Here is a 14,088-nt window from a genome sequence, read left to right as displayed (position 1 = left end):
AGTTTTCATAGGGTATATAAAGAAATATATGTTTTTAAAGTACAACAAAATTATGTATTATATTTAGCGTCTTGTCTCCACTAAAGAAAGTGAAATATTTTATGCGTCGATAAACACTTGTATTGTGTTTACAAGTCCGACTGGGTAGCTGCTGAGCTCGCTTTAGAACATGGCAGTTCAACACAGCTGGCACGCTGCATGTCTGAAGTACAGTCGTGGTCAGCAATCAACAATAATTATTCAAATTACGCTAAAGTTGAACCATAAATATCGTTAATGTCCAGTAACCAAAAATACCTTTCAAATGCTTTACAAAGTTGACGTTCAAAATGTATTTCTTCAACGAATGGCTAACCCTGAAGTTAGTAAAAATATTTTGCAACATATTGTTTATGCAGAAATTAAAAGAACAGGCAGAACTGAAAAACTGAAATACAGATGATTAAAACTACAATAAATAGCTGCCCTTCACTTCTAATTCACACACAAGTTATTCCTGCTAGCTGTGCTTATATAAGCAGACATACTACGTGTATGTATTAAATAATTTCCAAACAAAAATTGAATATTATGACAAAAACAAAAACATAGATGGGACCGAAATATGGATTATAATAGAAACATTATGCTATACTGTGTTTTCCATATTTAATTCAAATTAATTATAGCCTGTTTGCTTTAATTAAATATTTTAAATACTTTGCTCATTTGCAAAGCGAACTCCGTGATTATTGAAGTAGAATTTTGGAATTAAATTTTTATCAAACTTATACATACATAAGTATATATTTAATTTTAAATAATACCTGCTTTAAAATACAAATTTTTTGAACTAAATGTATCTTTCGTTTTTTTCGAATTAATTTAAAACAAACTAAAGATTAGTGCTGATATTTTTTGAAATTGTAAATTTGCTGGAAAGTAAGAGATCGTTCGGTATTGTTTGTCAACATATAGTAAGGTTATTGTAAAGAGATTTGATTTTTAAAGAAAGGAAGCGAAAATTAAACAAATTAAGAACCAACTTGCGACTTACAATATTCATTTAAAATGTGAATTGCACAATGTTCGCATTTAACCCTACGTATGTCTGAGATACATATCTGCAACATACCGCTTAAACTCAATTATTTTACAATTTATGCGCGAAATTTGCAAAGTTTCTATTTGATGTAGTTCTACACATTATATTTTAAGTGTATTTGATTTGCTTCCACTGAAATAAGCTAGTGTATTGAAATTATGATCACTTTTGGCGCCCATTTTGTGATTCGTGGAATGCAAGCAAATTAGAGGATTTTTGTATTAAATATTTTAAAATATAAAAAGTATAACTAAAAATGCGATAAATATGGGGTCGCATTAAGCTTTAATAAAACGAATAAATTGTTTTTAAAATTTTTATTTACAGACATTTTTTGACCCCAGATACAACTTTAATGTAAAAATAAAACACATCGTTTTTTGTAAAAAAAAAAAAATAAAAAATCAAAAAATTTCAAAAAACTTAAAAACACGTATATTTTTATTTTGACTTTTCTATCTAATCGAAGAAAAGCGTTGAAATCAGAAAAAAAATCAAACGAAGTGTTAATGGAGGTGGTCACACTTTTTTGGCGGTGACTGTGCGCGCCTCACCACATACGAGCCCATGATGAAGCGTTGACCATGTTGCTGCTGCTGCTGTTGTTGCTACTGCTTCATGTTCAGCTTCGCTCGCACCCCTTCCTCTCAACAACAACAACAACAACAAAAACAACGGCAACACAAACTGTAAAAAGCAAAGGCCAGCGCCAAGCTGTGCACCTTTAATGGCAACATAAGCGATGCCGCCCAACCGCAGATGTTCTAGTTCTTGTTGTTGTTATTGTTGTTGCTGTTGGTTTTGTCTATGTGGACAATGTTATCAGTTGACACAAAAGCCGCGCTGGCTGTCGCTGAGCGGTGCCGAGCCGAGCTAAGCCCTGCCGAGCCGAGCCGAGGCGAGTTCAGTCCAATTTGCACCTGGCTGGGAATAACAAGAAAAGCTGAAAACAGAAAACCGGAGCGAAAAGCAAAGAAAAGAGCAGAAAAAACATCAGTAAATGCCAAACCTTGCCGCCATGTGTATATGTATATGCATATAAGTGTGTGTGTGTGTGTGTGTCCATAAGCCATGCTGAGTGGCACTAGAGGTCTGTTTATGCATGCAACAGGGCGCATGAGTAACGCCTAATTGGACGAAGGTGTGGCAAAGGTCAGCGCCGACCTCTGCACATTGCAACTTTTTAATAGCAACAAGTAATTCTCAAACTGTGCACAGTTGGGGGCCACAGTTTGAGCGACAGTGGGTTATTTGCAAGGCTACAAAGGTTTTTACTTAAGGGTATGCTAGCAAGCGTCCGACAGAAGAAGGTGTCCCAGACCCCACATTCTAGGCACGTATTGAGTACTACTTACTATGTACTACTATATACTATGAGCACGAAGAATATTATGGTTGTTTTATTCATACGCAGAACGAGTTTGTTAACAAAATAAATACAGCATCAATACAAGTATGTTATACTTGTATAGTTGACCTATTGGTGCCAAAATCAAACTTTGTATGACGTCTTAAACTAACTTCGTATTTCTGGATTCTTTAATCATAATCTGAAGTTTAATCAAAATCGATAAGCTATATCATGTAGCTGCCATAGAAACGATCGGTTCAGAAATCAATTACAATACTAAAAGAGTTTCTATTTATTTAAGCATCGTAACAAAAGACTACCAATAATAATGTATATATAGTATAATAAAACGGTAAGCTCGGTATATCATATTGAAGCGGGGAAAAGTGTGGGTACAGTGTGGAAAAAGTGTGGGTACCGTGTGGGTATTCAATACTAAAGCAGGCGAACACTTCAACATCTACACAGACTAGATTCTTTATGTAGCTATCACTTTATTTATAGATACGCCTTTGTGAAATATATTTCTTTACGTTTGCACAAAAAAACTCAATTGCAAATTATAATTAAATAAATAGATATAATACAAAAGTATTAGTTACAAATTATAAATGCAATATCAAATTATTTTCAACTAATCACATCTTAGTAGCAACTCATATACAACCAAGGCTGGAAGCTAACATTTTTTATTAAATAATTGAATAAAGTTGGTGAAATGTTCAGTGTATGAGAAGGTCTCAGGAATTAGTTGCCATCGATAATATATGTTGTTAATGTATTATTCAAATAGCGTATATAAGGAGAGTTATGTTTTTTCGATTTTGCAATAGCGATCATTTCTTTAATTTCTTTTCGAAACATAAACAAAATAAATTTAAACAAAAAACCAGACGAATTGAGAACCTCCTCCTTTTTTGATGTCGTTTGTCGACTCCATAACGAGTTGTGTGAATTGTATTTTATTTCCATATTGAAATAAACAGAAAAGTTTTTCTAATAAACTCGCTATGTGTACGATGAGTCTGCATACATCTGCCACGCCTCTTTTGGCGATTAGAATTCTCGGTAAAACAGTTTGTAAACTGTGTCGTAGAGCATACAAAGTTTATTGTACGTGTGCCACGAATTGGAAACTGCCATGAATTGAAGCAACGAAGTGGTCTTTAATTATTTTTTGAACAATAACAATATTTATAGAACAGGCTTTCGAAATTCAAGTACAGACCATTAATAGACTAGATTATTACTCTCAATATTGTATTTCTTCTTTAAAATAATTTCTGTTGTAACTTGAAGTAACTTTCAACTACTAAGTATAAACAGACACTAAACTATTGCTCTATTGAAACGTAAATTGTGCGGAATGCCCGCAGTGTTTTTTCCAGTTTTTTCTACTTTGTTTTCTTGCCCCTTGGTTATAGTTTTCTAAAAGTTATATATACACTAATATACGTATATATTTATAGTGTTAACTTTATTCACTTCATTGGCATGCCGGCGCAGCACGACCGTTTTGTTTTACTTTTTTATTTTGCACGTTTGGCAGAGAAAAGAAGAAAAAAAACCCATTTAATTGACGCTGGAGTGGTTTTCTGGGCACCTGAGTGTGCGAACGACCAGACCATCCGTTCAATACACGAACCCGGCCATCAGCCCGTCAGCCCGACAGCCCGGCAGCCCGCCTTTTCGGCCGCCCCTCTCGCCTCCTCGATGCATGCGCGCACAATTGAATTTGGCAGCTTTTACTTTCTTTCCGCAAAAAGTGTTTATCGCGACACCCACAGCGACATCGGCATACAAATGAACAGAGAATTACATACACATACACACACACACATACTACATACGTATGTAGATATTTATATAGACATATAGACAAACTTGTCAGTCGGAGACGGCAGACGCTGCCAGCTCTTGGCGGCATAATTGAATTGACGACTCGCGCTTATGCAAAACAACAAAAGGCATGTACGAGGGGGAAAAGATGGTGTAGAAAATAAAAGCAATTAAAATTTATAAACAAATATTGTAATAATTGTCTTATAATCATCGCTGTGCGTGAAAATAGGCCGCTTCCGAACCAATAACAAAAACAAAAGGCTACAAAAAAAGAAGTTACCACAAATAACGACGAAAATGAAAAAAAAAGAAGAAGAAAAATAGTAATAATAATTATGCCGTTGGCTGCCAAAGGCGTAAAACAAAAGAAACAAAAATTATATAATATAGCTCGATTATGAATTTTTATTTGTTTGTGCTCGCATTAGTGTAGTATCTGTTGTTGTTGTCGTTGCTGGGTTTTTAATTGCTGCTTTCCTCAGTTATTTTCTGTTTTTATGCGCCCACGTTCTTTAGGGCGCGTTTTCAGCGCAATTTGTCAGCTTATTCGGTTATTACGACATTTATATATTTGTTGGCTCAGATCGTGTGAAAAACGATTTAGTGTTGGCCATGGAAAATAATGCAAACAAGTTGTTTTACATTCAATATTGTGAATAAGATCACTCGCTGGAACAATGCAGTGGAAGTACTTAAGGGAATCACCTTCACTGGAATGCCTGAAAGAGTTTATTTAAACAATTTACTGAAGGCCCGCTCTGTAAGTGGCTTGTGAAAGTATTCTCTGAAAAATTACACAAAATCTGGAAGTAACATAGAAGAGCTCAGTAAAAAAAACTCTTTGAGTGGAGTAACTGGAAGCGGAGCAGAAAGCTGCTATTGTTGGAAGCCTGCACTTACTGAAATACTTCATGGGAAGTTTTATTGGAAGCAATCACTGAAAGCTGACTGAAACAAGAAACAGTGACTGGTAGCATAGAATTGCAATTATTGGAAGCCTGCACTTACTGAAATACTTCATGGGAAGTTTTATCACTGGAAGCCGACTGGAAGCATTTACGAAAAGAATATATGCTGAAAGAACGCAGTGGAAATAATTTGGGAAAGCACTCGCAAGAAACAGTGACTGGAAGCATAGAATTGGAATTGGAATTGTTGGAAGCCTGCACTTACTGAAATACTTCATGGGAAGTTTTATTGGAAGCGTTCACTGGAAGCTGACTGGAAGTATTTACGAAAAGAATATACGCTGAAAGCATGCAGTGGAAAAAATTTGGAAAAGCACTCGCAAGAAACAGTGACTGGAAGCATAGAATTGGAATTGGAATTGTTGGAAGCCTGCACTTACTGAAATACTTCATGGGAAGTTTTATTGGAAGCAATCACTGAAAGCTGACTGGAAGTATTTACGAAAAGAATATACGCTGAAAGCACGAAGTGGAAATAATTTGGGAAAGCACTCGCAAGAAACAGTGACTGGTAGCATAGAATTGGAATTGTTGGAAGCCTGCACTTACTGAAATACTTCATGGGAAGTTTTATTGGAAGTAATCACTGGAAGCTGACTGGAAGTATTTACGAAAAGAATATATGCTGAAAGCACGCAGTGGAAAAAATTTGGAAAAGCACTCGCAAGAAACAGTGACTGGAAGCATAGAATTGGAATTGGAATTGTTGGAAGCCTGCACTTACTGAAATACTTCATGGGAAGTTTTATTGGAAGCGTTCACTGGAAGCTGACTGGAAGTATTTACGAAAAGAATATACGCTGAAAGCACGCAGTGGAAAAAATTTGGAAAAGCACTCGCAAGAAACAGTGACTGGAACCATAGAATTGGAATTGTTGGAAGCCTGCACTTACTAAAATACTTCATGGGAAGTTTTATTGGAAGCGTTCATTGGAAGCTGACTGGAAGTATTTACGAAAAGAATATATGCTGAAAGCACGCAGTGGAAATAATTTGGGAAAGCACTCGCAAGAAACAGTGACTGGAAGCATAGAATTGGAATTGGAATTGTTGGAAGCCTGCACTTACTGAAATACTTCATTGGAAGTTTTATTGGAAGCGTTCACTGGAATCTAACTGGAAGTATTTACGAAAAGAATATATGCTGAAAGCACGCAGTGGAAAAAATTTGGAAAAGCACTCGCAAGAAACAGTGACTGGAAGCATGGAAACTCAACAAGAAACGTCATTGGCAGTCAATTCTGGAACTACTTAGTGGAACTATGTAATAAAAGAACTCTTTGGAGCCCGCTTACTGGGAACTCTTATTAGAAGATCAGATTGGAAGTACACACTTGAAGAGCACTCATTGGAACTCATTTAAAATCTGAACTCCCATCGAATATCAATCACACAGTTCTTTTGGCTTCCACAGAACATTCCATCCACACTGTGTTGCCTCAATTATGAATCTCACCGTGAATAAATGGAGGTCTGGGAGCAGAGACAATCATCATTGTAACAAAATTCAAACTTATTTGAATTCAAAATTTGTTTTTCACATGCGTTAGAAAAATTTACGCTTGTTCCCAAATTTGTACCACGTATCGCTAAATTGTTCTTACAAAATTGATTGCACAAACTCACACATTTGAGCAACGTCTTCAAATTAGCAACAAGGTGAAATCAAAGCTAGGAATTGCAATGTCGGAATCGACGACCGCAACAATCGGCTCCATAGTACAATCGACCACAATCCAAACACAACCAGATCTGAAGCCATGGCAACGCATCGATTGGGGCTCCTGCGCCCAGGCCCGCCTCTTTCGCGATTGGGGCATGTACTACACACGAAAGTTGCTCAATAAAAAGGCGCTCGAGTGCTATGGCCGGGCATTGGCCATTTGCAAGGGCAACGATGTGCCCATGGGGCCGACCTGCGTGAAGCCCCATCCCCGTCAAACGCGAAACGAGCGCATCTGCTATGATAAGATGACCGGCGCCTGTAGTGACGACTTCCGCACGCTAGCCAGACGGAGTCACACCTGGCGAGCCATTGCCCAGTCCGAGCGCTCGGTCCAAGACGCCCAGTTGGCCAAGATGTTGATGCACGAGAGCAGCAGCGTTAAGGAGCGCGCTGCTGCAACACTCGAAGAGTGCGATGCACTCTACTGTGCCAATCGCTATGAGGATAATCTGAGAACTATTTATACTGAAGCGCGCCAAATATCGGGCAGAAATGTTGCTGATCTCCTCGAGCTCAGGCGACAGCGGGTGAGTAGGATGGGGTTTACTTGTTCAAAAATATCAACAACTGCGATACCACTCGAAAGTTTCGAGAAAGTTTCTTCCACATATTGAAGAATCCTTAAAATAGCGCTCAATAAAAAACTGAAAAGCATACAACGAACGCCATAATTTAATTTTCTGCTTTTAAGTAAACCCTTCAGTAGAATTAATTAATGCTAAGCATCATTAGATTTACAAGTATATTCGATTCCATTCCATTCTTTCAAAACTAACCTACAATATTCGTTTCATCGATAGTTAAGTAGAACCAAATGTAACGCTACTATCGCTTGTGTAATCGATAGTCCGATAAGTCTACCATGTACTTAGTGGTCTTCTATGAACCCAACAATTCCCAAAAGATAACTAATATGCCCTTTCACACAGACACTAAGTGTGTTCAATGATGCTCTTGGTGAGACTCTGGGCCCCTTTATGCACGAAAATATGGGGGCCATACAAGAGGTGGTACGCCAACGTCGCGCCGCCGAGTCCTTCGTCCAACGTCCGCTCTGGAAAGTGCTGAAGGAGCAGAATCGTTGCGATGTGCAGAGCATAATGGACAAGGAGGTCACATACATATCGCCGCTAGAGCGTGCACGTCGTCGCTTGTACAACAATGTGTTCAACTATCAGTATTTGGGTCGTAGTGCCTACGACGTGGCCCTATTGCGTACCCTTCGCTCCGATCAGAACTTTGTCAATCCGCTGCTCCGGGAGTCGGCACCCATTCTGCGTGATCTCAGCATAAATAACTATGCGACTGTGCGCAAGTTTATGGTACGAACCCACCCATCTATATCATATTTAATACCACAGCTCTCTAATCGTATACCCTACCATCAGAAAATGATGCACGCACGCACGCCACTCTATTGTCGAAACTATCGAAAGTGTCGTGGGAAGAGTTTCTGTGAAAAGAATCGCGAAAATTATCTGTTTCGTGTGGAGAACCAAACGAGACGCGACTGTTTCCGTATATTGCGTGAGGTTCGGCAGCTGAGGCGCGAGGGCAACATCGATCGTCTCACCAGCTATGTGAACGATATTATGGCCAATTATATTGCGCTTAAGACGCAACGCATACTCCCCTGGAAATTGGAGTTCATTAACGAGGTTTACAATACATTGGCGCTGGCCCATGTCGATCGATGTGCTCTGCCCAAGAATGTTGACTTGCTTGATCCGAAGAATCGTGGAATCCTCTACTTGCTGCCACCGGAAAAGATTAAGGAAACACATTTTTTCTTTGGCGGTCCCAATGTCTACAATGAAATGGCCAAAGATGAGGAAACGCACAAGCGTGCAACGTAAGTTGAGAAAATTAAAGTGCCTTCCTTGCTAGGATAATCATCTCTGAAGCTGATTCTTTTGCCAGTTGAAGATAGAGACAATTTCTCTTATATATAGTAGATCTAAAAAAAAGAATTATTTGCATTTTTCAGTTCAGTATACGAGAGATAACTATTTATGCTTAAATGTAAATAGGTTAGGACTCATAATATTTCTTAATTTTTTCCACTTTTTGTATTCTAGCCAGCGAATCGATTTGCTGGAAGCGCGCTATCGCGGCACACGCTATCCTGTTGAGCGTACGTTTTTGTGCTTCGAAATCGGTCGGAGTTACCTGCAGGAGCTTCGCTTTGACAAGTGCATGATTATGGCACGCAAAGCGATTGCGGGTAAGTCTGATAATTGAAGGATTGTGGTGTGGACTCACCATGTTGGCTCTGCTTTCAGAGTCGCGTCACTGCAACAGCACTATTTGGCGATTCAATAGCACATTTCTGGTGTGTCAGGTGCATGCGGCGCTCAATCGGCTGGAACGTCTTAGGGAGTCCCTCGTTAAGGCCACTATATTGGCGAATGAGCTCAAGTCTCCCGAGCTGGCGGCCTACTTAAAAATTTGCTCGATGGTCAACGATCATGAGTTGGAGACACGGCGTATGCGTTTCTCGGATCAGAGTGTGCGAAAGCCTCGTCGAAAGGGACGTACGTCCACGGCTCTTTCCAACCGGGGAGCTAGCAGCACCTCTATAGGTACCACCAGCAGTCTATCGTAATAATTTGCAGCTGGCAACGCTGCCGCCATCTCTTTGACAGTTGGCAATGCTGTTGTTATAAGCTGGCAATGCTGTCGAGCAGCAACAACAACATTAACTAAATCAATAAGAGTGGCAATGAAAAACTGTATCATTACAGTATCTGTTCACGAATATTGATTTTATTATTGTTGTTATTGTTCGCTTTGCGGCATTTCTTAAAATTTTAGTTTACCACGTCTTTTTACGAAAACAACAATACTTTTAGACCATTTTTTTTTTATCATACAAGTAAGCAGTGCTTTTTTGGCCCAATCAAAATATTTACTGATTTAAATAACATGTTTAATTAATTTTGTATTTTTTTCTCCCCTCTCTCTCTCGTTTTATGAATTGTAAACATTATGTGGCTTTTTAAATAAATTATTTATAAATATTTATTAATAGTTAACAGAGTAAGTAAATAAGAAAAAAAAAAAAACACTATTAGACTAAAACAAAATTATTTAAATAAGCATAACAAGCATTCGCATTTACATTTCAAAACATTAACAATTCATTATAATAAATTACAATAACAATTAGCTGCATGATTATGTTTGTTCCACCGCGTTGACCGTTTGCAACAATTAACTGCAACTTCTTCGGCTATGCCTCGGCCCCTTGCCCACCATCCATCTAGTCACTCTCCACATCCGCCTCTTCGGCCTGAAATTTGCATATAAAGTTTATAAAACGCGTCGCAGTCGCAAGCGTCGTTGATAGCCGCTCAACGATGGCTGCTGCTGCGCCGTTGAAATCGACGTTGACGGCGCTGCATTTTCCACCAACTCGTTGCTGTTGCTGTTGTTGTTGTTGTTGCTGTAATTAGCCATCGTTGCTGCTCCATTAACATGGCCATCAACGGCTTCTCGCTTTGGCTCTTTGTCATTATGGGCGCTATTGTTGGGCGCCACGGGTGCATTGTCGTTGCTTGTAACGCTTTCATTACTATTATCGGCTGCCTCAGCTTCAGTCTCTGCGCCTGCGCTGCTGTCATCAGCACCCTCCATAGCCGCCTCAGCCTCCTCATCCTCCATTTCCATTTCCATTTCAGTGTCGGCTTCTGCTTCTGCTTCAGACTCTGTCTCAGTCTCTTTAACCGCTTCGACCTCCTTCTCTTTCTGCTTCTCTTTCTCCTGCTCAGTTTCCGTTTTGGCTGCTTTGTCACCTGTCTTCTTCTCCCCCTCCTCCTCCTCTTTCTCCTCTTTCTCCTCCCCATCCTCAGCCACCTCCTCCTGCTGCTCATCATTATCAATATTCACCTCATTGTCACTGACGTTTTCATCAATTTCGGCCGTCAGCGCTGCAACATCAGCGTCAGCAACATCGTTGTTGTCCGAAGGCGCTACTGCCTCCAATTTTGTGGCTGCCGCCGGCTCCAAGTCATAGTTATTATCATTATCATTGTCGTTGTCGTTGTTGTTGTTGTCGTCTGTATCGCTATTGTTTGTGTAATTGTTCATGTCATCAATAACGGCAATATTTGGCTTAGTAGTAGTTGTTGTGGTCGTTGCTGCTGTTGCTGGTGCTGTCGTCGTCGTCGTCGTCGTTGTTGCTGGTGCCGTCGTTGTGGTTGTTGTTGTTGTTGCTGCTGTTGTTGCTGCTTCTATTGAATTGGTAATTGTTTCAATTACTTCGTTTTGCTTTAAGTCGCTCTCGCTGCCACTGTGGTTGCTGTCGCTGGTATTGCTGCTAATGTTGCTGCTGTCGTTGTCGCTGTAGCTGTCAGCAATTGTTGTTGTTGTTGTTGTCGCGTCCATGTCGCTGTCTTCGCTAAGCGGCTCGCCGGCTAGTTCGTTATCAACGGCCATAAGCATTTCACTTTCAATTGGCAAAGGTTGTGGCACATAGGCAGCCACCACTGAATCCAGCTGTTGTTGCTGTTGTTGTTGTTGTTGTTGCTCCTCTTCCTCCTCAGACACCGTGTCCTGCACAACCACCAACAATTTATCTGTGGGCTCCAGCCCCTGCTGCTCCTTTTCCTGTTGCAGTTCCGCCTCAGCTTCACCCGCATAGTCATACTCCACAGCGCCTTCATTAGTGTCTGGCGCAAAGTAATCCTCCTCCTCCTCCTCCTCCTGAGCCACCTCCTCCTCCTTTGCACTGCTGGGCAACACGGGCTGTCCATTCTTGTCCACATACTGTATGCCATCGAGACCCATGCGCATGCACTGGAAATGCATCTCGAACAGATCCGTGGTCGCCAGCCGCACCACAAAGTCCATGCACATATTCAGATTGTTGCCCACCATGGCGATATCGGTCATTTGTACGCACATCGCCATCGGCACCCCCATCATAACGGGAATGCAGAAGGGCGACGGATTTCTCACCGATATCCCATATTTGGATGATGGTCGCCCGTTCATGAAGACCTCCAGCTGTGCCTCCTCCAGTTGGGGCACAAATGTGATGTTGGCACACACTGGTGTAAAAAACAAAAAAAAAAACAAAAATAAAGAAGACGAAGATGATGAGAAGAAAGTAAGTCTGTTGGGGAGGGGGCAAGGGGCACGGGGCAAGGGGAAGAATGCTCAATGAAAGCGCCGCTGACATTCCAACGCATGCAAAACTGTTTGACGCTGCATGCAAGACCTTCAACAATTTGCGGCATTTTGATTGGCAATGGAACAATGTCACGTGAGCCCAGCTGTTGTCTATCCACCTGTCAGAGAGTCTACAAGCATGTGCATGTATATATCTATTTACGTACGTATGTGTGTGTGTGTTGGTGTCTGCAATTGTTGAAATAGTTTAATGCCACCGGCGCGCATGCGCAGACACAAATGTTAATCTAGTTAATGCCCAGAGCAAGACAGAAGAAAGAAACGACAAGTAGAACGTTAAAGTGGCATGTGCCCGACTCTTGTATACTCTGTATGCGCCTCCTCTTCTCGCTATAGTCCTGCAACAAAACTAAACTTCCTCGATCGCTCCTATGACAACTAAGTGATATTGTGGTTTAAATCAAAATTTAGCTGATGCGGCGGCCCTACATGAAACCTATAAATATTACATTTTTTCACGTTATCTTAATTAACAATGTTATCATACTAAGAGAGATTGTGTTTACATAAAACAAATATTATAGACAAACGATTCTCAAGATCGCAAAGTATACTAAGAACAGAAGAGGCACAGAATGAAAAGCTTGGAATTAATTTAAAAGGGAATCCCTTTAGTTACTGTACTTTCAATTAAATAATCATTAATATTATTAAATAATAATTTAGTTTAGACTTTCAAAATTTTAGCATTAATGGAAAATAAGGCGATTTTATTCATTAACTGATATATGAGTATTGCAGTTTAAGAGAACTGCTTGGATTGAAAACTGACCAATCAGCTAGTGGGCTTCTTAGAAAATGAATTCCCTTTGCAGCTTTAATACAAGAATCACATATTTATAAAATATGATTAGATAATTTATTTATTTAACAGTTAATGAAACATTTTGCACTGTCAAAACTTCTACTTCGCCTCTTTTTAATAATTCTGCTTAAGCCTTCCTTACAAATTCACAATCATAGTAGCGCGAAAACATTTTTAATCAATTTTAATTTAAATCCATCATCCAACTTTATTTATTAGCATTCAAACTACACATCTCATGCTGGATGTCCAATATCGTTAAAAATCGAAAAACATTTTTGAAAAACGAATAGCGTTTTTTTATAAATCATTTTATTTTCTACTACTACTGAAATTCTTTTATTCAAAACTCGATTGAAATTTGTTTGGGAGCAAAATTCTTGGATTTCTATATAAAAATGTATTTTTAGCTCGTTCTATCATGATTTTCCAATAGATAAATATTGAAAACGTTTAAATCTTTCAATGAATGTTGAGACATGCTGATTTGAAATAGTTGGCAAGGAAATGCTACGCTTAAAAGGACATTGAATGGGATATATGTTGCTTTATCTTTAATTGAGCAATATAGGCACCAGCTGAGGAATTATTCTCAATTTTTTGATATTGCCTTTCCTTAGTAATAGCCCCCGCCCGATGCACCTTGAGACCCTCACTTTTCTCACACTACTAATTCCTTCACATATAATTTAGCAAATTAGTTAATCAATTCACAGACTGAGGCACTCTCTTTTGTCAATACCCGATGATAGTCCCTGCTTGGTACTTACTTTTCTGATCGAACTTGTACTGATCCACCTTGAGACCCGCACAGCAGCCGCATGTGGGGCCTCGACAATCGCAGGGCTGGCCGAAGGTTGACCAAATGGAGCCCTTCTCCGAATACTTGACACTGGCCAGATTTCGGCCTCTGGACACGGACACTGTGGGCGGCAAATAGGGAGTGCGCGTGCGCAGATCGTAGAATATGAGACCGTTGTTATAGCTGCGTGCCTCACTAATTTCTGTTTGTTGCAACAACAGCAGCAAGAACAGGCTACCGGCATGGACCCATAAATTCGTCATTTCACAGGATTTTTCCAATTTGTATATCTTTTTATATCTCTTTAATCACACACA

General features: G+C 39.7%; 2 protein-coding genes across 2 annotated transcripts; one reads left to right on the top strand and one right to left on the bottom strand.

Moving 5' to 3' along the window:
* Window positions 1-6,832: 6,832 nt before the first annotated feature.
* On the top strand, window positions 6,833-9,960 carry LOC115627905. The gene is made up of 5 exons (XM_030523800.1): window positions 6,833-7,498; window positions 7,901-8,293; window positions 8,360-8,823; window positions 9,050-9,195; window positions 9,254-9,960. Exons 1-5 carry the CDS (start codon window positions 6,929-6,931, stop codon window positions 9,574-9,576), a joined length of 1,896 nt encoding a protein of 631 aa, XP_030379660.1. The 5' UTR covers window positions 6,833-6,928; the 3' UTR covers window positions 9,577-9,960.
* An 812-nt stretch (window positions 9,961-10,772) lies between these two features.
* On the bottom strand, window positions 10,773-14,034 carry LOC115627939 (the record flags this gene model as incomplete). The annotated part of the gene is made up of 4 exons (XM_030523831.1): window positions 13,740-14,034; window positions 11,352-12,022; window positions 11,169-11,270; window positions 10,773-10,973 (listed from the first exon to the last, which is right to left on the bottom strand). Coding segments are annotated over exons 1-4 (1,269 nt in total), but the record flags the coding sequence as incomplete, so codon positions are not given.
* Between the last annotated feature and the right edge of the window lie 54 nt (window positions 14,035-14,088).

Source organism: Scaptodrosophila lebanonensis, unplaced genomic scaffold (assembly GCF_003285725.1).
Source record: "Scaptodrosophila lebanonensis strain 11010-0011.00,11010-0021.00 unplaced genomic scaffold, SlebRS2 tig00000098-arrow-pilon, whole genome shotgun sequence".
NCBI classification, from domain to species: Eukaryota; Metazoa; Arthropoda; class Insecta; order Diptera; family Drosophilidae; genus Scaptodrosophila; species Scaptodrosophila lebanonensis.
The sequence above is the reverse complement of the archived record's forward strand: the minus strand, read 5'-3'. Positions and strand labels throughout refer to the sequence as shown.